The sequence below is a fragment of the Barbatula barbatula genome (genome assembly GCF_947034865.1).
Source record: "Barbatula barbatula genome assembly, chromosome: 6".
NCBI lineage: Eukaryota > Metazoa > Chordata > Actinopteri > Cypriniformes > Nemacheilidae > Barbatula > Barbatula barbatula.
In genome coordinates this window covers 17,157,610-17,178,631 of record NC_136765.1, presented here as the reverse complement: position 1 = coordinate 17,178,631, position 21,022 = coordinate 17,157,610, and the positions used below count along the sequence as shown (strand labels likewise).

Genomic DNA, 21,022 nt, shown 5'->3' with positions numbered 1-21,022 from the left:
TGTCATGTGTTTGTGTGTGTAGCTTTTATTGTTATATTGATGAAATAGCGCTCTGCTAAGCTGCTAGTGTGATTAACTGTAATGCCTCAGAGACATGCTGGAAACCCCACGGCACTCTGGGTAATCTGAAACAGGAGGCTCTGAGTTTGACCCATGGTTATAGTGTGCCTGCGTGCGTGCGGGCATGCGTATTTGGCTCATCACAGCTATTGTTTTCTGTCCTTATCGGTGTAATTGAAGTTTTATTAATTTTTCCTCTCCTTAGTGCCTCGAGAGAGCCATGAAGTTTGCCTTTGAGGAGTTTCATCTCTGGTTCCAGCTAGCTTTGTCTTTGATGGCTGCTGGGAAGGTCAGTGTTTTATTTTGCTCAACTGTTCCATTTAAAGTTAAATTGAGAATTACATTAAAATTCTGATTCAATTTCTTGTATTTGAGGGACGCATTTCATATTAACACAAATGAATTGCAAGCCTTTTATTCAGAAATTTGCACAACCCTGTGTTGAGTAAACTCAACTTTAACCCTTACCAGACAAACAATTAGTTAATTTCCTGTTTACACTATTCTGTCTGTGTGTGTGTGTGTGTGTGTGTGTGTGTGTGTGTAGTCTGCTCGAGCAGTAAAGGTTCTGAGGGAGTGTATCAGACTGAGGCCGGACGATCCCACCATTCCACTTCTGGCTGTCAAGCTGTGCATTGGAAACCTGCACTGGGTAATAAAAGGAGAATCATGGGAAACGTGCAGACTCAACCAGAGAACTGACACTGACCTGTTTACAACTTTGTAAATCCATTACTGTTTGGCCATCCATGAACAGTGAGATGCTGATGACATGGGGTGTGTGTTTGTGTATTTTAGCTGGAAGAGGGTGAGCGCTTTGCTAAGATGGTGATTGATATGGGTGAGAAGGCAGCTGAATTCAGGGCTAAAGGATATCTAGCTATCGGGCTTGTCTACAGTCTGAAGGCCACAGATGGTGAGCATACCTGAAACAGGATGCGCTCTGTACCTTTTGTATACCCTTAAAATTCTGGATGTTTTCTCTGTACGATGTAATGTTGAATAGCACAATTTCTAAAATACTGTAACAAATGCACTTTCGCTGCTTACTTTAAAGGAACAGTTCACCCAAAAATGAAAATTCTGTCATCATTTCCTCACCCTCGAGTTGTTTGAAATCAGTATAAATGTCTTTGTTCTGATGAACTCAGAAAACGATGTTTGGAAGAATGCTTGTCCACAAACAGTTCTTGGTTTATTATTATTGCCTACCATATTGGGGAAATTTGCTTTGTAAATTTCTTTATTCTGTTGAACACAGAAGAAGATAATTTGAAGAATGTAGAAAAGCAAACAGTTCTGGGGCACTTTTGACTACCCTTGTAATTTTTACTGTCGTAGTCAATGGTTGCCAAGAACTTTATCAATACAAGCCTTCTTCCAAAAATCGTTCTCTGTGTTCATCAGAACAAAGTAATGTAAACATATTTGAAACAACTCGAAGGTGAATTATTACAACAGAATTGTTATTTTTGGGTGAATTGGATGTGTTAACCTTTCTGTAACTTTAATGTTCAGGGTTTCTGAAACCTTAGCAGCTGGTTCTAACCTGTCATCATATTTACAATCTTCTCACACTTCTGTTCTGTGTTTACAGCATCACTTCGAGGAATGCAGGAAGAGTATCAGAAAAAGGCACTGAGTGCTTTCCAGAGGCAAGTCTCTTTCTCTCCCTCTCCCTCTCCCTCTCCCTCTCCCTCTCCCTCTCCCTCTCCTCTCTCTCTCTCTCTCTCTCTCTCTCTCTCTCTCTCTCTCTCTCTCTCTCTTTCTCTTTCTCTCTCTCTCTTAACACACACTATGTTTCTCTTATCCTCAGGGCACAGAGTCTATCCCCCACTGATCATCTGGCTGTTTTCTATCTTGCACTCCAGCTGGCTGTGTCTCGACAGGTAAGAAAATCATTCCTCACACACAGGTATTCAAGCATCTCATTATTCCTATAGCAGGTTTAAAGGCACAGTTCACCCCAAAATAAAATGTTTGTCTTCATTTAATCACCCCTAATTTGTTTTAAATCTGTATAATCTTCTTGGTTCTGAATAAGATGAACCCAGAGAATTTTTCTTGCCAACATTGACTACCATAGTGGGAAATATTGCAATGGTAGTCCAAAGTGACCCAGAACTGTTTGCTTTCATAAATTCTTCAAAATATCTTAATCTTATTTTTTTTTATATTCAAGGTTACACAGAAATTCAAATAAAAGCCTATTTTCTGTGTGTGTGTGGTAGATTCCAGAGGCTCTGGGTTATGTACGGCAGGCGTTACAGCTGCAGGGTGATGATGTTCATTCTCTGCATCTGCTGGCCTTGTTGCTGTCAGCACAGAAGCACTACCATGATGCACTCAACATCATTGAGATGGCCCTCAGCGAGTACCCCGAGAACTTTGTGTGAGTCATTCACTCTCTGTCACTGTAGCATAATTGGTGGACCATTGCTTTAGCATCATGCGTTCGATCCCAAGGGAACATATATAATGAAAAAAATGTGTAGCTTAAATGCCCTGCAAGTCTGCCAAATGCGTGGATGTAATGTATGTTGGAGAATGGCTTGTTTTGTGATGCATAAATAGGATCGTGTTTGCAAGGTTTGACAACAGCCAGTCAGAGAGATGGGTGGAGACTACTGAATCAGGGAACCAATCATAGCTGAGCAGATGATAGGGTGGTGTTTTTTTACACAGATTTGTAAGACACCCGCTCACACATACTGTGACAGGCAGTGTTTAGACATTTAGGAGGCAAGCTACAGTGCCCACTGTAATGAGAATGTTTGTGTTCGCTGTAGCAGCTGGGATAGATGGGAAGATATCCACTCCAGGCCTATTCAATTAGAAAAGCAAGAACTCTGTGCATGTGTGTGCGGTATCTCATTTGATTTGATCAGTGTTCCCTCCATCTCTGTAATTCTGTGTGTGTGTGTGTGTGTGTGTGTTTTGTCCGCAGGCTATGTATTTTAACAACTTACGTAATATGCAAACGAAAATGTATTTTTGCTTCCCCTTTACCATGCCTCTCTTTTTTCACCATTTTATGCCTTGGAGGGTTTTGGTTTTGTCCAGTACTGTGAATTTCAGCATCTGTGTATGTATGCGAGTGTATCACTTTTATTTTGCTTCATTGCCTTGAAAGGAAACGCAACAGAATATCCAACTCTCCTTATTTTATACACACACAATATTAAGTGGGCGTCTTAGCAGTGCACCCTGCACGCTAGATACAGCTTAGATGAAAGAACTGCCGATGATAATGTGCTGTCAGAGTTCTCAGATCAGTGCAGCCTTCAGATGCTGCAGCCGGTTTGCAGTCACAAACTGGTCTCGATTTAGCTTGAAGCTTTTCAGAGGAGCAGTTTTGTGTGTTTTCTACTTTATACGCTTCACACCAGCTGGAGCTTCTTACACTCTGTCATATCTGATTATAGAAATGCCCATCTGCACTCTCAACAGTGGCACTTTTTGTGGGATGTTCACTCACCACACACTTGGTGTCTGCGAGCAGATCTGCTTCCTGTAGAAATGAGAGTGTGAAATCCAGATGTTTTTACAAGATGAGATACAATACACCACCAACCTTATAAGCAATACACAAACATACCAGACGAAACAATTGTAACACCCTATTGTATAACACATTTTACTGCACATACACGTTATACCACAAACATTACTAACAAACATTATATACAATATACTGCACATATGCATAATAAAACAAAAACATTATATACAACACACAATATACAAGACATCCACGTTAACAATACATATCAGAATCAGAAAGAGCTTTATTGCCAAGTATGCTTGCGCATACAAGGAATTTGGGATGTACTAGGATGGAGGGGTAACAAATAAATATAAGGATATTGCACATTTTTATTGCATAACTGAGTGCTTTTCCATTTAACTGTTCATGAGGTAGATTGCCTGGGGGAAGAAACTGTTCTTGTGCCTGACGGTCCTGGTAGTTGCGGCTCTGAAGTGCCGGCCAGATGGCAAAAGTTCAAAGATGGGGTAACTTGGATGTGAGGAATCCAGAGTGATTTTCTGAGCCCTTTTCCTCACTCTGGATGTATACAGTTCATGAATCTGTTGGTCAGTTCATTTGAAAATATTTCAGCAGATACAGCATAATCTTCCTGACCTGTCCATTTAAAAGAGATGAGCATTTGCTTTGATTTGTTTTTAACAACACTTCACTAGACATTCAGGAGGGAGAGATGACTGGGCGATAGAAAGACAGAACTGTGGCAGGAAGACACAGAGGTGTGAACGAGAGGAAATAAACAAGTTATACTTCTTTCTTTTTCTTCTCTTGTCAGTCTTTTATTCACCAAGGTGAAGTTGGAGACATTGTGTCGAGGACCCGAGGAGGCGCTGCTCTCCTGCAAACGCATGCTGCAGATCTGGAAGTCCTGTTACAACCTCACCAACCCCAGGTACACACACACACTATACACACTGTTGACACGTGAATCCTAGAAGCTCAAGTGTCCGCATGAACCATCAACACATAAGACGACACAGCATGTCTCTGACTGTGAGCTCACCACACCTTCATTAAAAATAAATAAAAGCACAGTTCGTACCAGTGCTGCATACCATGATTCAGTCCTGCTCTCTCTCTCCCGCTCTCTTGCTCTTCTAATGGCTGAAATAGCAGCCCCCCGCTGTCAGAACCCTCCAGCTTTTCCTGTCAAACTGTCCTGAAGTCAGTAACCGGTGACGGCCCACCAGAGACCAATTAGCTCCCCGACACAGTTACCTTGTCATCGCCACATATCGTGGTACCCCCCCCCCCTCTTTCCAGGGGGTTGTGCCGCTTTGGCAGGACCCCCACTGGTAGAATTGGTTGTCCTTGTATCCGAACAGTCCCCAGTCTGTGCAAGGATGTTGGACGCAGGGGAGACGGAGAATAACACTCGTACATGAGAGAAATTGAAGCCCTTAATATCAATGCTTTAGAAATAGAGGTCCCGGCTCCTCTCCCTGAGGATCTATAGACAGAAATGCGATACAATATATATTTCTTGAGAGGTGTGTAAAAAATGTTTTATTACCTTGGAATAAGGTATTTCTTTCTACGTACACCACGAGTCCCCTTACATCGAATTTGTCATGTTGTTTCTATAGTAGCCCTAAGCGGACAAACTGCTCTGGAGAACACGTAAATACGTTATCTATTAAGGATGCCATATATAGGGAGTAGAATATTATTTCTTTTATTTCAGTATTTATTTTTTCCTCATTAATAGTGTCATTTACATATGCATAGTCATTTTATGTGTGCTACAGTAGTGTGCCACAAGATGTTAAGATCTGTCTAGCTGTGCAAGATGTGAAGTTTCTATGGGTTTCATCATTCTTTGTGTGTGCGTGTGTTTTGATGAGCAAATATCATCTGTCCGAGCACTTGATTCTGTCTCTCATTTGAATGTCTTAATGGCCATTTTCTTCTCTTCACCATGTGTGTTTGTTTGTGTAGTGATTCTGGGAGAGGGAGCAGTCTGTTAGACAGAGCTGTCGCTGACCGTCGCCAGCTGAATGCCATGACACTGCCTGACTTCAGTGATGCAGAGACGGGTGAGCGGGCACACACACACACACATACATGTGCAAATCTACATCACATCCTCTGTATCATTATAGTTAGTGTGATAGCTGTTTCTTTCATGCAGCCTATGCATACCTTGGAAGGTTACCAAGACAACCGACATCAGCTTTTCTGTCTTTTTTGGGATTGCTCAATATGTCTCATAAACACACTTAAAAAGAAGAACTATAATTAATGGCTTAAAGTCTGAGGAGCTGCAGAGATGAATAGTTGTCATGCAGTCTGTGCTTTAATTCTTTGTTTTAAAGGGGTCACGTTATAAAAAATTCATTTGAAATGATTTGGTGTTTTACTGTGTAGACTCCAGACAGTCTGAATAGACAATTTAGTCCAACTGAGCTGATAAAACTGCCTGGGTTTGTGAAACAGATTACTACATTATCATTAAAGAAAAATTCTGTTGTCATTTCTAACCTGTATGGCTTTCATTCTTTTACAAAACAAAAATATATTTTCTTAGAACGCTGGTAATTGAACAGCAGCACTACCCATTCACTTCTATTGTATCGACTAAGGATTTAGATTGCCGAATCAGCATAGTCACGTCTTGCCTATAGTCGAATCAATTGCGTGCGTGCACGTACATGTAGCGACGACACCAGGTAGTTAATAAAGGGTACAGCGCAACGTGCAGCGCAACATTGATGCACCAAAGAACAATCAAACATTAATTTACATCATTTGGTTTAGAGCAATTCGCAATGTGCAAAATACATTTGTTTAGGTAATATGTATGAAATGCAGTGTTACATCAAAAAGAAATAAAAAAAAAGTCAAATGAATGGACATTTTCCTTAAACATCACTTAACAATGCTGTGCCATACACTTGACCAGATCTCGCATCAACTCTATTTTAAAAACTACTCTATAATTATGATTTTTTTTTCCAAACGGGAATACAGCACGTTCGTAACCAATGAACTACCAATAAAGTTAATTAATTTACCGCATGTAAAGAACAAGCGCAGTAAATCATCTTACCATTTAATCAGTCCCTGACGCGCGAGCTTGCTTCCGAAAGTCTGCGCCGTGCTTGCTTTATGCAGTGTTATTTTTTAGCACTTTATTTTTTGGTATGCAGCGCAAAGTTCAGTGTAAGTAACGAACTACGTTCATTTACAGACAAAGTGTTCATTCATATTTATATGCCTAAACATTCAGTAAGTGGCAAATGTTTGGAAACGGTGTGCAAGTCATCTGCGTGTGCATAACGTGCTGCTTCTCTTTACCGGTCTCACGGCACAGAAGATGCGGAGAGACGTGTTCATGCGATGGGTCATAGCCGGACCTCGCACTCGTATGCGCCAGGGTTTTGGTTCCCTACCCCAAAAATGTCCCATTTCTTTCTTAAATAAAAATGTTTGCGCTGCAGTGCGTGCCCGTCTTCTACGCCACTGCCCATTTAACCACAATGGCATGATCCCCATTGCATAAAACCTCTGCGAAGATTTGATTGTGAGATTGTTAGTCGAATCAGGCTCCTCCTATCGAAGCATCGAATTTTCAACTATTCAGGCTCACCCCTAATGGAAACAAAACCAGTGCACCTCAATGGGTACCACCATTGTTCGGTTACCAACATTCTTCAAGAAGAAAGAAATGCAATACATGTGTGAAATGACAAGAGGGTGAGGAAATGATCACAGAATTTTCATTTTTGTCAGAACTTTCTATTTTACCTGATTGGCAACCAACCTATCTGATTCAGCAGAGGAAATAGGAAGTATAGGACAGAATTCCTACAGGAAAGCATCATCAAATAAAATAAAATGCATGATGTTAGCCCTTTAAATCTCGAACAAACTGTAGACCTTCATCAAATATTTGTGAAAACCTGCATTTAATCATTTTAGACTTTAATGTCCGAAATGGATTCTGCCCAGTGTCTCATGCAGTTAGTAATCAGATGAAAGGGCTGAAATGAGTGTTTGCACAGCGGGGGAAGTTTCAGTGCTGTGCATGCAGACAGTAAACATGTCGTCCTGCCTCTTGAGTCATCAGTTATCCATTTTCTTTACTGTCTCATCCTTTCCTGCTCCAACTGTTCAGCCCTTGGGTTATTTGGTTGACCCTTTTTATTTTTAGGACCATTTTATTTCTTTGTTGTGTTTTTTCTTTCACTTTCTTTTCACCTTCTCATTTTTGTTTCTAGCCTCTCACACCTCTTCATCCCTCTCGGGGACAGAACCCGCATCTCCTTTCTTTCCCCTTCCATCCTTCTATTCTCCACCTCCACCAAAGACCGAATCCACCCAGATGCGCAGCAGCCGTGCTTTCTGTGACCACGCCCCCCGTCGGCGCTTCTCCTCTCCCAGTAATGCACTGTGCACCTTGCTTGTGTTTTCGGCCAATAGCCCGGCATGACTCCCTGCTCACCAGCCAATCCCCTGGCACTTAACGCATCACTCTGCCTGAGTCCCCGCCCACCAGCCTAGTTAGTTTGGAAATGGGTTGTGTATCGTGACTTATTGGTGCAGTTTGGATTTGTGTTGTGGTTTTGCAGGCTTCCCTTTAAAATATGCTATGCTCAAAGGCACTGACAGCTTCACAACATGGTGAAATTTATACATTTTCCATAAATTCCTCAAGTTTTCAGTCTACATGTACATAAGCATTCTAAAAATCTGAGTGTCTGAGAGACTGTTTTATAAGTTACTACATCCTTTGGCTTCCTTTAATGGCTTCTCTCAGACTTATACATAATGTGTAGTGTATATCAAAAAAGTGCTCCGGTATCATGGTCTTGTTTATACATTTAAAATGTAGCTCAATCCGCTTATATAGTTGTCCAGCAAAGGTTAAGATCAGCTGTAAAAGGGCACGATACTGATACAAGGGTCTAAACGCCTTTGACAGGATAATGCAATGGTGTGGGTTCAGGGATCCAGTGGCCCGTCACACTGACTCTAAGCTCTTAATCTCCACAGAGAGATTCCCAGGAAAACGAGGAATGACATTCACTATCAACTAGCTTTAAAACCCCAGATCATATCCAGCATTGAACCACCATACTCAAAGAGAGAAAACTGGCTTCTTGTGTTACTCTGGAACATCTTATCACCTTGATCTCTAGTTTCAAAACCTAATGAACCCTAAACAACTTCCTTTGAAGGCAGCATCTCAACCCGCAATTGATTTCAATCGAGTTTGTCATCCGCATGTGACAAAGCTACGGACACAATGCATTAGTAAGCATAAAAATAATCAAGTTTGGGGGAAACTTTTTAAATAAAATGTAATCCTACACTGTAAAACTTTGCTGTACTTTTTGCAGCAGGGTTGCCAGTTATTTACTGTGGATTTAATTTACAATTTTGTTTTAAACATAAACTTACCTAGTTCTCATATCTTCTTTCATTAAACAAGACTAAATACCTTAGGTTACTTTTACTGTAAGTTACTGCAAATTACAGCAAAGTTTTACAGCGTAACTTCAGATCTTTTTAGTATTGAATGAAATGTGTACAGTTTGTGACCTTCATCGGGAGTTTGCCAGGTTGTTACAATATGTATATTTCCACATTCTCACTTTGATCCTTTATTACATCTAGTATTAACATTGACTGCAAATATCACTAACAATATGATTGTATCGCTGCATGTCGATAAGGAACTTTGAACGTGTGTGCTTCACATGTCACTGCATGTTGATATGAGGTATCGTGAGGAACTTGTGCATGTACTTGTGTGGGCGTTTTCAAAATGATTCCAAGTATCGTCAGAAAAAAAACAGGTGAGTCACTGTTGCCTCGGCCCTATGGGCGCTATGCCATTAGTGCTATGTATACGGTGGTCACTTCTGTTTTTGACTAACTCTAAATGTGAATAAGTGATATTTTTTATGTTAATACCGAGTGTAAACTGCTGATTCTCACGAAATCTTGCTTTCAAGATTTCAAACGTGATTTTCTTAAAAACACTTGTATAAACAATTGACCTTTATGTTCATTTAAAACAAGGTAACATGTTTAAGGCATTCATTTCAAAAGTTTTACTGACAGTTTAACACCATTTTTAAAAAGGTTGTACGAGAAAGGGCTTAAAAATTCTCATTACCGTAACCATTTAAAACTTTTAATCGCATGGCATGTTTGCTTAAGACAAGTGAAGCCATGATGCCTAAGCTAGTTTTATGAATCATATATAATCAGACATTAATGAATTATATTTTCATACTATACATTTAAAATGTCTTTAAATGTGGAAAAATACCTCTATCGGTAATGAGAAAGGATAAAGTCTTATACACAGCTTGACAGTTTTTAACTAGAAAATATAAAGTAACTTGTTAGCCATTTAAAAAGTACTCCCTGTCTTTTTTCTTTCTCAATAGTCTCTATGTGATTCTCTGTTATAATTATATTTAAACCATTATATTTACAAACACGGTAAACCCACAAGGTATTTGAAAACCTAGCCCACATCTAAAAGTGTATAAATGACAATACATTAGATCAACAAAATTTTCAACCAAGTGAAGAAAGAAATGCAAATTAGAGAATTTCAGAAAACAATAATAAAAATATGATCATATTTTTAAATATAAATAATCTGCAGTATTGGAGTTTGTGCTGTTTGAGACTTTGTTGAAGTTGTTGCAAAAGTGACAACTACAAGTGAGGTTCGTTTTAAGTCGAACATTTGTTTGCCACTTTGTTGAGGCCAACACTTGACACTTGGTTGATATTTTGTTTCTAATTCACTAGAGGTCAGACCTTCATAATGTGACACAAGTGTCCAAATTATTTGGAGACACTTCAAACAAAGACGCTGTCACACACCTGTTCAGCAGTGATTGGGAATCACAGGTACTGTCTTTACCCACACAGAACTCTCATGGTTTGTGCTGTAAAGACAAAAGAAATCAATTTCTTTTTTCCTTTATATTTCTTTCTGTGTTTCTGTGCTCATTTCTGTTGTTGTGCTTTTCATTTCAATTTTGTATGAGTAATCAAAACCTCATTTTTGTGTTTATATTGTTCTTTTGGTTTCCAAGGCAACCTTCCAGATGCTTTCTTTCTTGGTTTTGACTCCTTTATTGGGGTTTGTAAGTAGCTTTTGCTGTTACCGCTCTGCCTCTACACACACACACACACGCACACACACACTTGCTTCATTGCCCTGCTGGCTTTCCCTTGGCAGAGTGCACCCACCACCTGTTTGTGTCGACAATCTCACACTCATCACCACTCTGGTATTGTGTGTTTAGTGGACACGTTACCTTTGTTTCGCCCTCTGATTGTGTCTACTCCTGGTGTGCTGTGTCCCCAGGCCTTTTTGTGCTGGAGAGAGACGTAATTGCGCTCGATGGGCCTCAGTTCTTAATAATTAAAGAGACAGTATTGTTCCTCCAGGGTTTAACGCACCCGGAGCTGGCTCACAAGTGTGTACACAATCCACTTAAGTGTTGTGTTTGTAAACCAGTATTTTACTTTTATTGTTAGGGTGTAATGGCTGCAATGACAGCTCTGTTGCTGTTGCTCGTGGTTAGTGATTTTAACTAGGATCGCGATTAATCACATCCAGAATAAAAGTTTGTGTTTACATAATAATATTAATAATAATGTCTGTGTATGGTGCATATTCATTTTGAATTTATAAACACGTACACTTGCATGTATACGTATTCTGTAAATATTTTAATGTATTTACTTATATTTACCAATCATTTTAATTATATATAAATATTTATTAGTTTTTATATTTCTTAAATATATGCATGTATATGTTTGTGTTTATAAATACAAAATGAATATGAAAATAATGAAATGATCGTTTGACAGCCATTTGATATTTGACAAGCCTTTTGACAATAATTTAATATTATCTTTTGAGTATTCAACTTTGGCATGTAACTCATCTCACAGCATTTGTGCTGCGCAAATTAATTATTATTATTATTATTTAGATTAAATGGCCAATGCCTAGCAAAAACACTGAAGTCACTTCTCTTTTGAAGGGATGGCTATGATGTTAAAATTGAATCAACTAATCTAAACAGATTAAGTGCCTTGAGAGCATTGACGTTAGAAGTGCTTTAATTTTTTTACCGGTAATCCAAAATAAGATTAAACCTCTTTTAATTTCCATCAGACAGCTCACCGTTCTAATCCCCGTTTAGGATCAATGGTTCATTTCATGTCCCAAATATTACAAATCTCAGTGAAATCCACCCGAAAAAGGAATTTTACTATAATTACCTGAAGATATATTATTTAAATATTAATGATTTGTCATTAGACACTCAGTGTAAAGTGGGTGTGAGATATCTGATAGCCTCCAGACCACGAGCTTTCATTTCCTTTAGCGTCTTGTGTTAAGCAGTCAAGTTTATTTATATAGCGCTTTTTAAAATGTTCATTGTTACAAAGCAGCTGTACAAGAAAACATATTGACTATAAGCCAAACATATAAGGTTATGCAAGTCAAAACACAGGTGAAATATCAGACAGACTATAAATTCCTATATGCAGTGTTAATTAAATAAAACAATACAATTCTAGCAGCCCCCCCGGCCAGGCAAAACAGTATGCAAATGGTGGCGAGGAACCCAAAACTCCATTGGAGGAAAAAAAAACATCTGAGGGAAACCAGGCCTAACCAGGGGATTCCAGTTCCCCTCTGGCAAAAGCGTGACAAAAAAAAGCTTGACAGTGCTTGCACAACAAGGCAAAATAAAAAATGTTGATTTAAGATTATCATTAATAATCTAATAGCGCCTGGAATTTTGTAGAGTCACCGCGTCCTTTGTCCAGCTCTGTCATCACAGCTTTTGTCTGTTCTGGGCATGGACTGCATCCTGCCGCTCTGGTAACCTTGGACTGCGTCCTACCGCTCTGGTAACCTTGGAACATCGAGACAAGACTGGCTGATAGTAGAGTATTGTTCTGCACTCTTTGATGCAACAAATACTGTACAACAGTTGTTATGATCCGGTGTTCCGGAAGTGTTCCGGTTGATCTAACTAGTGCAGCCTAAACCTTTGGAATATTTATATTATGATAGTGTAGTGTAAGCAAGATTAAAAAGATGCGTCTTTAGTCTAGATTTAAACTGAGTGTGTCTGCCTCCCGGCCGCACTTGATTTAGAAATTCTAGGTATTACCAACTGACTGGACGCAGCGTAGTGCACGTGAAGGACTGTAATACGAGAGAAGTTCACTCAAGTACTGAGGAGCTAAACCATGTAGGGCTTTAAAGGCAATAAGCAAGATTTTAAAGTTAATGCGATGCTTTATATTTACGCAGGCTAATATCCTCATACTTTTTTTTGTGTGTAAGAACTCGAGCTGCCGCATTTTGGACCAGTTGGAGTTTTTGTAATAAGCTTGGAGGGCAACCACCTGATATTGCTTTATAGTAATCTAGTCTTGATGTCATAAAGGCATGAATTAACTTCTCTGCATATGACGGTGACAGCATATCACGTAGTTAAGATATATTTATAAGATGGAAAAGCGCAATTTTACAGGTGTTTGTGACACGGTTCTCAAATGACAGAGTACTATCGAATAAAACGCCAAGATTGCAGCTGTTACTAAACTCCACTGAGCTCCATTAAGAGAGCCATGAAGCGTTTCGGAGGATTGTATGTATACAGTCGTTTGTAGCAACATGGCGAATTCCATTCAAGGCGACCCGCGGTGTTCATTCTAAGGTAATAAAAACATAACGCTTCCTTATGTAAAGTGTTTATACACCTCTGAACACAAAGGTTTGTATATTATATTGCATTTCTGTCAATAGATCCTCCAAAAAATGACACACAGCACCCTTAAGGCTCTAAATACATTTGTTACTGAATTTATTGAACTGAAAATTATTAATACTGTCTCTTTAAATACAGATCTGCTTTATATGTGCGACTGCGTGTGATGAAGTTTTAAAGCCCATCCCACTGTTAGCATGTGGCTTGGTCCTGCTATTGTCACAGTTTGTACTGATGTATCATGATAGTCTGTTTGAGTTTGCGTGTGCACACGCATGTGCTCAAGAGAGATGCGAAGCTGTCAATCTAAGTCTCAGAATGCACTTGTCAGCCTCAGTTTACAGACACCAGCTCTGTTGACCCGCTGGTGTCCTCCACTTGAATGTACTGTCATGAGTGGACCTGTAATGTTTAGGACACTTTAAGAAAACATTCCCCAAGAATGAACGTAAAAATTCTGTCATTATTTACTCACCCTCAAGTTGTTTATATATGTCTGACTTTATTTTATCCACTCAATAAAACCATGTTTGGTACTGTTTTCTAATGCAAAATGAAGAAGATCATACAATTTGTGTGCTTTTGTTCAAGTCTTCTGAAACCATGTGATAGCATTGTGTGAGGAACATCATTCACATTCACGTATACCACTGCTGTCCTTTTGAACCTTTTTACTCCATATTTCGTGATTTTTTTTAAATCATTATTATTAGTCACCCTTGATGTTTTTCACTGGGTCTTGCAAATATTAGTTTTCCCTACTATGGCTGTGAATGAGGGATAAGATCTGTTTGGTTACTGAAATCCATTCTTTGTGTTCAAAACTGTATACATTATTTTGTTCCGTTGTTACAACTTGAGGGTGAGTAATTCATGACTGGATTTCCAATTTTGGGTGAACTATACCTTTAACCATCAAAGCAATGTGGACATCCGAGGTTTCAGAAGGAAAGCGACGATATTCAGATTTAGTGCCTGGGGAAACAAAGGTTTAATACCGCACAAACATTTGGGGGTGAACTGTGTTAATAGTGTTTCTTTCTGTTTAAATTATTTATATTCAAAAGTGGTTTGAGGTCAACTAGCCCTAAAGGAACCTTCAGTTTTGCGTCCATCGTGTTAACTTTGGTTTCAAAGGCTACGGTTTAAGACGTTCAGGAAAGATCCCCTGGAAGTCTTTTAAACACTGCACACAGGGGGTGTCAGGGTCTTAGCGTTTAGTTCAGTCATCCATGCTTTTATCCACAGTCACCATAGAAACGCTAAACATAGGAGCAGCAGCCATGGATTGGACTCAACGGGCTTGTTGCTAAAAAGAAAGAAACTGAGATATACGGGGATCGATTTCAGTCTGAATGCGTTTTACGTCCCGCTGGTTTGGTCGATAAAGTCCGGCCTGTGACTCATAGTCTCTGAGGATCCTAATATGTTCCTCTGAACCCCGACCGAGACTTTAATGACCACACTGATGCCCTGAGCGGCCACATGTCCAGACAAATAGGGACTGTGTGATCGCTGAACTGCATGGGGCAGTTTCAGTTCAAGGGACTGATGTGGTGTCTTCTGTTCATTCTGTGCCGTTCATCTCTTGAATCTGGCAAATTGAAAAAGAACTGAGACCGAATCTGGACAGTTTATTGTTGAAGCTGGTAGGGGAACAGTTCACCTTAAACTGAACGACTTGGTTTTCTCACTTACCCTGTCTTCTGTTTTTTTATCTTGGGACACAACTGTAGCCTTTAAGGGGATAGTTCACCTAAAAAGGAAAATTCTGTCATCATTTACTTTTGTCATTTCAAACCTGTATGACTTTTTTTCGCAGATCACAAAAGTAGATATTATGAAGAAAGTTGGTAACCAAACAGGGTGCGCATCCATTTATTTCTATTGTATGGACAGAAAACCAATGCAAGTGAATGGGTGTCAGTTACCAACAGTTTTAAAAATATCTTTGGTATGAAATGACAAGAGGGTGAATAAATGATGACAGAATTTCTTATCTATAACTTTAAACCTGGAAAAGTGACCAAATTGCATGTTATACATTGATGCTGCTTTTGCATCATTTGTCAAGTTCAAAAGCTAACTTTAGTTTTCAACTTCATTTTTGGGTGAACTGTGTCTTTAAAATAAGGCGTTCCTTTTCAAACAGAGCAGACAGGAAGCCTTATTCCTACTGACCTGCTGCTCCGTTGTGAAATGTATATGCACTTCAGTACGTTTGTGCAAAGCAGCAGCATATATGTAAAGCTTCCTTATTTACTATCAATATTATTACTATACAGCTGTTCATTAGCATTCATATGATTCAGAATGATAAAACGTGATATTAGATAAGTATTCACTCTGAGTGGCTTGACCCCTAATCCCTGGAGTGTTGTGGATGCTAACCATGCATAGCGCCATTGCTTACTGTCTGTGTTTCGACTGCAGGTTCCGTCCACGCCACCTCCATAGCAGCATCACGGGTGGAGCAGGCGCTGTCCGAGGTGGCCTCGTCTCTGCAAAGTAGCGCTCCGAAACAAGGACCCCTCCATCCGTGGATGACCCTCGCTCAGATCTGGCTACATGCAGGTATATGCCACACGCACATGCCCATAATTTGCATCTAATTTACACACACCACACCCACATCGTATTGTTACACATGCAAAACAAATGATTTTTGCCGAAAATAGACCGTGTGTTCTAGAGTCGTGCTAGAACGTAGCCGGTTCGGTTACAAACATCCAAACAGTTTGTAAATTGTAAATGTACACCTTGTTTAGGCATCATATTCCTCACTGTATGCACTGCGAACCCATGCTGCCATATCAATAGCTGCCATTGTCCAGGAAAATACATTAGGAAAACAACGTCCAGCAGGGTCAGATTACTTCACGGGATGCATTTGTTCTTTGTATACAGTCAGCACCGAGCAAATTTGACAGCTGTGCTTGAAATCCGGCGACCCAGAGAACAGTTGTAGCTGAAAGTGATGTGCAGGGGGACATATTTTACGATATTTGCTTTTCATGCACCCTCAGGTTAGAGGAAAGCATGGTACAAAATAGACAAAACTCTAAACGTTAATGTTTTTATTGGATAAAATTGTTTGGCAAACTACAACATATCAGGTAATATGAGTTTATAATAATAAACAAAGAAATACAAACAAAAATCTCAAAGAAAATAAAGCAAGCACTGACTACAATTTTAACTGTTATTAATAGTTGTTGATAATTTCTTACAGTGATTTTGTAGCCATTCTGCACCAAAAATATGCTTTGTGAGTGTATTTTACTGCCAAGATATTTATGTACTGCTATGCAACATGAATGCAAAGTATTTAATACATCTTTAATAATATACAATATACTGTGTATATATATATAATGATAATAATCTTTGAATAACATTTTTATACGTTTACATTTATTTATTCATTTTGCAGATACTAAATTTTGGGTCATCACTTCTGACCCTGTCCTGGTCACTTCTGTTCTGGCCACTTCCGAAAACTTGAATGTCCAAATTCACAGTTTTTCAGGAAACACTTTTTAAATGATTAAACACTGTTGTAAAATTTGACAAGCATTTTTAACACTTTTTTTTATATTTGCAAGACTTACTAATAATAATGATACATTATGCAGATATGAGTTTCAGAAGGAAGCGAGGTGCTGCTTTCATAAAGATTCCCATAGCTTAACTGTGGAAGGCTATGGTGAAGGTTTAAGTTCCAGAGGACATAAAAATTTGAATAAAAAGCATCTGTTAAATGCACAAATTGTACGTTTGAAGATGACTGTTGATTATACTGTGTGGATGCTTTAATTGGTTGTCTCAGGATAAGACGGTTAACTGATTAAGTCTGATTATTCTTTAATCAGCTTTACTGTCACCGAGCCACTTAAGGGAACCCTAGCAGATCCTGGCATTGTGGAAGAGGTGCCAAGGGTGAAGCTCATTTAGCAGTCACTTTCTCTTGTTGTGGATGGAGTTTGGCTGAGACCTGAAATTAGAAGATACATTTCCATTGTTGGTCTCTCTAGTTCTCCCTTCATGAGCTTAATTCCAGAGAAACCTTTAAAGCAGCGAGGTGTGATGATGCATCCAATCCACATCTGGATCTCATTTCCTGTGTGACTTAGATCAGATAAACAACCCAACGATAAGTCATTCCCAACAATGAGTTCCTCTCCATTTCCTCTTCATCTCACCTCTTCATTTTTATCTCTTCTTCTCTCTCTCTCTATAGCGGAGGTGTATATTGGAATGGGAAAGGCGGCCGAGGCGACAGCGTGTACACAGGAAGCAGCCAACCTGTTCTCCATGTCTCATAACGTGTTGTTTATGAAGGGTCAGGTGGCAGAGCTGCGGGGAAACGTGGACGAGGCCAAACGCTGGTACGAGGAGGCGCTTTCCATCAGCCCAACCCATGTTAAGACTATGCAGAGACTGGTGAGCGGTCATGCATACTTTGTTTTTCTATCATACTAACTTTCCGTTGATATAGAGGGTATGGACGTGTCTCCGACTTTACCACGTGATCACGTAAAAGCGTGGCCCCATGGGTGGCAAAACACTCAGCAAAATAATTGCTTACAAAATCAGGAAATGCAATTTCTTGCAACATTTCAGTGTCCAGGAACACCTGATTCCTTTAGAAGTCATAAGGATCACTGTCGAGTCCAGCTGCTTGTAAATTCAGTAGATAATTGCGTGTTTTAGTCCCGGTTTCTTTGTTTCTCCTATTCTGCTCAGCCATTTTGCCAACAAGGGAAGCGGGTCCCAGGGCCTGTCCCGGCATGTTCATGTGGGAAAGTGATGTCAATGCAATGCATACCCTCTATGGATTGTTTGCATTGTGACCTAATGATCCATTGTATTTTTTGATAACATACACAAGCTTATTGTTTTTTACAAGACATGTTTTTTTTTCGAATGTTAACTGTTTTCGTCACTGTTGGTCGGCTCCGCTGTTATTAGATTTTACTGTCCTTGGTTCACACAATTTAGGCAAAACTGGAACCCCACCCCCCCAACACACACCCGCAACGTCCCAAAATAATTGCCCAAACATTCCTCGTCTGCTTGGAGGCGTGGTCTGTTGTCTCGTCTTCATGTTCTGCAACTCAATGTGTAATGGCACTTGTATGCAGACAAGCAGGTGTCAATTCTCAATCACATTCTCTCTTTTAGTCCCCACATGCCTTTTAATACAAAACCCATAGTTATGATTCATAGCCCTCCATGCTGCGTTAATGCACATTCATAACGGCACCCAATGTGAATATGTGTATGCGTGCGTGCATGTGTGCCATCGTCACACGTCTAATGCATTGTCATTGTTTAGCAGACAATGAGTCCAGGATGTAAAAGCTTGTCATAGAGCGCGTCGATGATCATAACAAGTGATGTCTCCAGCTTTGTGTGCCAGTGTTGGTTTATCTTCATAGTAAGCATAAATGTCATGTCTCATAAAGGAGCTCTCTTTAGCAGACAGCACCAAGAGGAAGTACTGCACTGTATTTGACCCCTCTCTCTTTCTCTCTCTCTCTCTCTCTCTCTGTCTCTCTGACCTTTATTCCTAACTTTATCTTGTACCAACATGCTTCTTTTGGTAGAGGTAATGGCGGAGGTCGAACACTAATCATGAATGTACAACTTATATTTCTTTAGGGTCTGATATTGCATCAGTTGCAACGGTACAGCCTTGCCGAGAAGATCTTGCGTGACGCGGTGCAGGTGAACAGCACAGCCCATGACGTTTGGAACAGTTTGGGCGAAGTTCTGCAAGCGCAGGGCAACAACGCCGCGGCGACCGAATGCTTCCTCACCGCCCTGGAGCTGGAGGCAAGCTGCCCCATCTTACCCTTTACCATCATTCCCCGCAGCCTCTGAGACACTCAGCACCAATAAAACATCTGTCCGAGAGTCATGCATGAACTACAGTCCTCAGACACGCCCATGAGAGAGCCATTAGAGAGAGATGCCTTTCTCACCCATCAGTTTCGGATCTGTCAAGACGAAGAAGTGACCAACAGACTTCACAACTGCACTAACCACATCACGTCTACATTCTCTCTCGTTCTCTTATTTTCTGTCTTTGGTGGTAGTGTTTTCTCAGTTCCCTTCAATAGATATTGTATTGGCCTTGTTTTACACTACTGTTAGTTTGACCAATTTGAAACATGTAAAGCTCTTGGCAGTCTGGTTTGACGCAGCCATGTCATCAAACCACATTCCTTTCTTTTTCCCCCTAAGAGAATCTTCGTCGATGTCTGTCATATGACCCAATAATAACACTGGCATGGAGACGGTTGTGTGTGTAAATGTGCTGTGTGTGTTGGTGCAGAGTGAAATGGACTGTAGGAGTTTGTGTTTCCTTTGTATGTGATGATAAAGGACATCCTATCGTGCGTGTGTTTATTTTTCATAGTAAACTCTACACACTGTTATAGTTGATCCCTGTTACACACACATATTATAAAAGTGATGTTTGAATGCTGTATGTATGAGGGCAGGTATGTCACACATACAATGAGTCATAAGGAAACATCACGCCCCCTTCTGAATTCAACACTGTACTGTTTATATACTGTATGTATAATTCAACTAGAGCAAATGGAACGGATGCCAAAATAACAGTTATTCAAATATTTCCCCTGGTTTCTCTTGTTAAGAAAGGATAAATATAGTTTTGGATGATTTTGTTTGTTTGTTTATTTTTCCATGTATAGCTTTATTCAGAGGTCAGATTTATATTGTTGGTTTAACAGAGACATGTTATATTAGATGTTTATTTATCTGTCACAGTGGTCGTGTGTGGGACGGGTGAAGACATGTATGTGTGTGTGTTGTGTGGGTGGGTGTTTACCTGTGTGAAGAACATGGATGACAAGGTAACGGATGAACACATTTCTCAGATGTCTTTATAATGGACAGGATGACAAGCCAGAAACAGGAAGATTATTTGTGTGCGTGCGTGCAAGCGTGTCATATATAGCCAATCACACAACTGGAAATGCTGTTTAAATGATGTCAATAAATGATCGATTGAAAAATGTGAGAGATGTGTTTGCTTAAAATATTTGTGTCTTTGTTGGAAGTTGGGGTGTAATTGCAACAGAGAGAAACATTGAAGGTAGTTTAAGGGATAGTTCACCCAAAATTGTATATTCTGTCATCATTTTCTCACCCTCTTGTCATTTCAAACCTGTATGACTTTTTTACACAGAACACAATAGAATTTATATAATTATATAATGTGTGTTCGGTTACCAGCATTCTTTAAAGAGTAACTATTACAAAGAATTACATTTCATGTGTGTTGTGTGTAAGTTGGAAAGTTGGAAATGAACGAATAACAAAGTTATTAGCTTGGGAAAAAATGGGAGTCGAATCTGAATCACACGAAAGAGTCGTCTGTCTAATTTTTCACTTCTGTTATGATTTGTTATTCTATTTGCGACACTTTAGCGGGACCATCTGACCAATCAGATCCGAGTAGGCTGACAGAAAAGAGGGGATTAGACATTTTTAGATTCAGTCAAGAAGTAAGGTAATAATAACTGCCTATTGTTAGAAAGTTAAAGTGTTTTTACACCTTGTATGTACGTAAAATTGTTTTCGGACACTCCATTGACCAAAGTAG

General features: G+C 39.6%; 1 protein-coding gene across 3 annotated transcripts in view; it reads left to right on the top strand.

Annotated features, from left to right (window-relative positions):
• Positions 1–20,436, top strand: part of ttc7b (tetratricopeptide repeat domain 7B) — a 31,402-nt gene extending 10,966 nt beyond the window's left edge. The window contains exons 10-22 of one of the 3 annotated variants that reach the window (XM_079459219.1): positions 266–349; positions 608–712; positions 859–976; positions 1,658–1,715; positions 1,877–1,949; positions 2,292–2,452; positions 4,383–4,499; positions 5,546–5,643; positions 7,828–7,989; positions 10,672–10,722; positions 15,817–15,957; positions 17,624–17,826; positions 19,048–20,436. In XM_079459219.1, the coding sequence (XP_079315345.1) occupies positions 266–349; positions 608–712; positions 859–976; positions 1,658–1,715; positions 1,877–1,949; positions 2,292–2,452; positions 4,383–4,499; positions 5,546–5,643; positions 7,828–7,989; positions 10,672–10,722; positions 15,817–15,957; positions 17,624–17,826; positions 19,048–19,269 (1,593 nt within the window). In that variant the 3' untranslated portion in view covers positions 19,270–20,436. The remainder of the gene's footprint in view (positions 1–265; positions 350–607; positions 713–858; positions 977–1,657; positions 1,716–1,876; positions 1,950–2,291; positions 2,453–4,382; positions 4,500–5,545; positions 5,644–7,827; positions 7,990–10,671; positions 10,723–15,816; positions 15,958–17,623; positions 17,827–19,047) is intronic. The other 2 variants (XM_079459220.1, XM_079459221.1) reach the window with 2 other exon arrangements.
• The last annotated feature ends 586 nt before the right edge of the window (positions 20,437–21,022 follow it).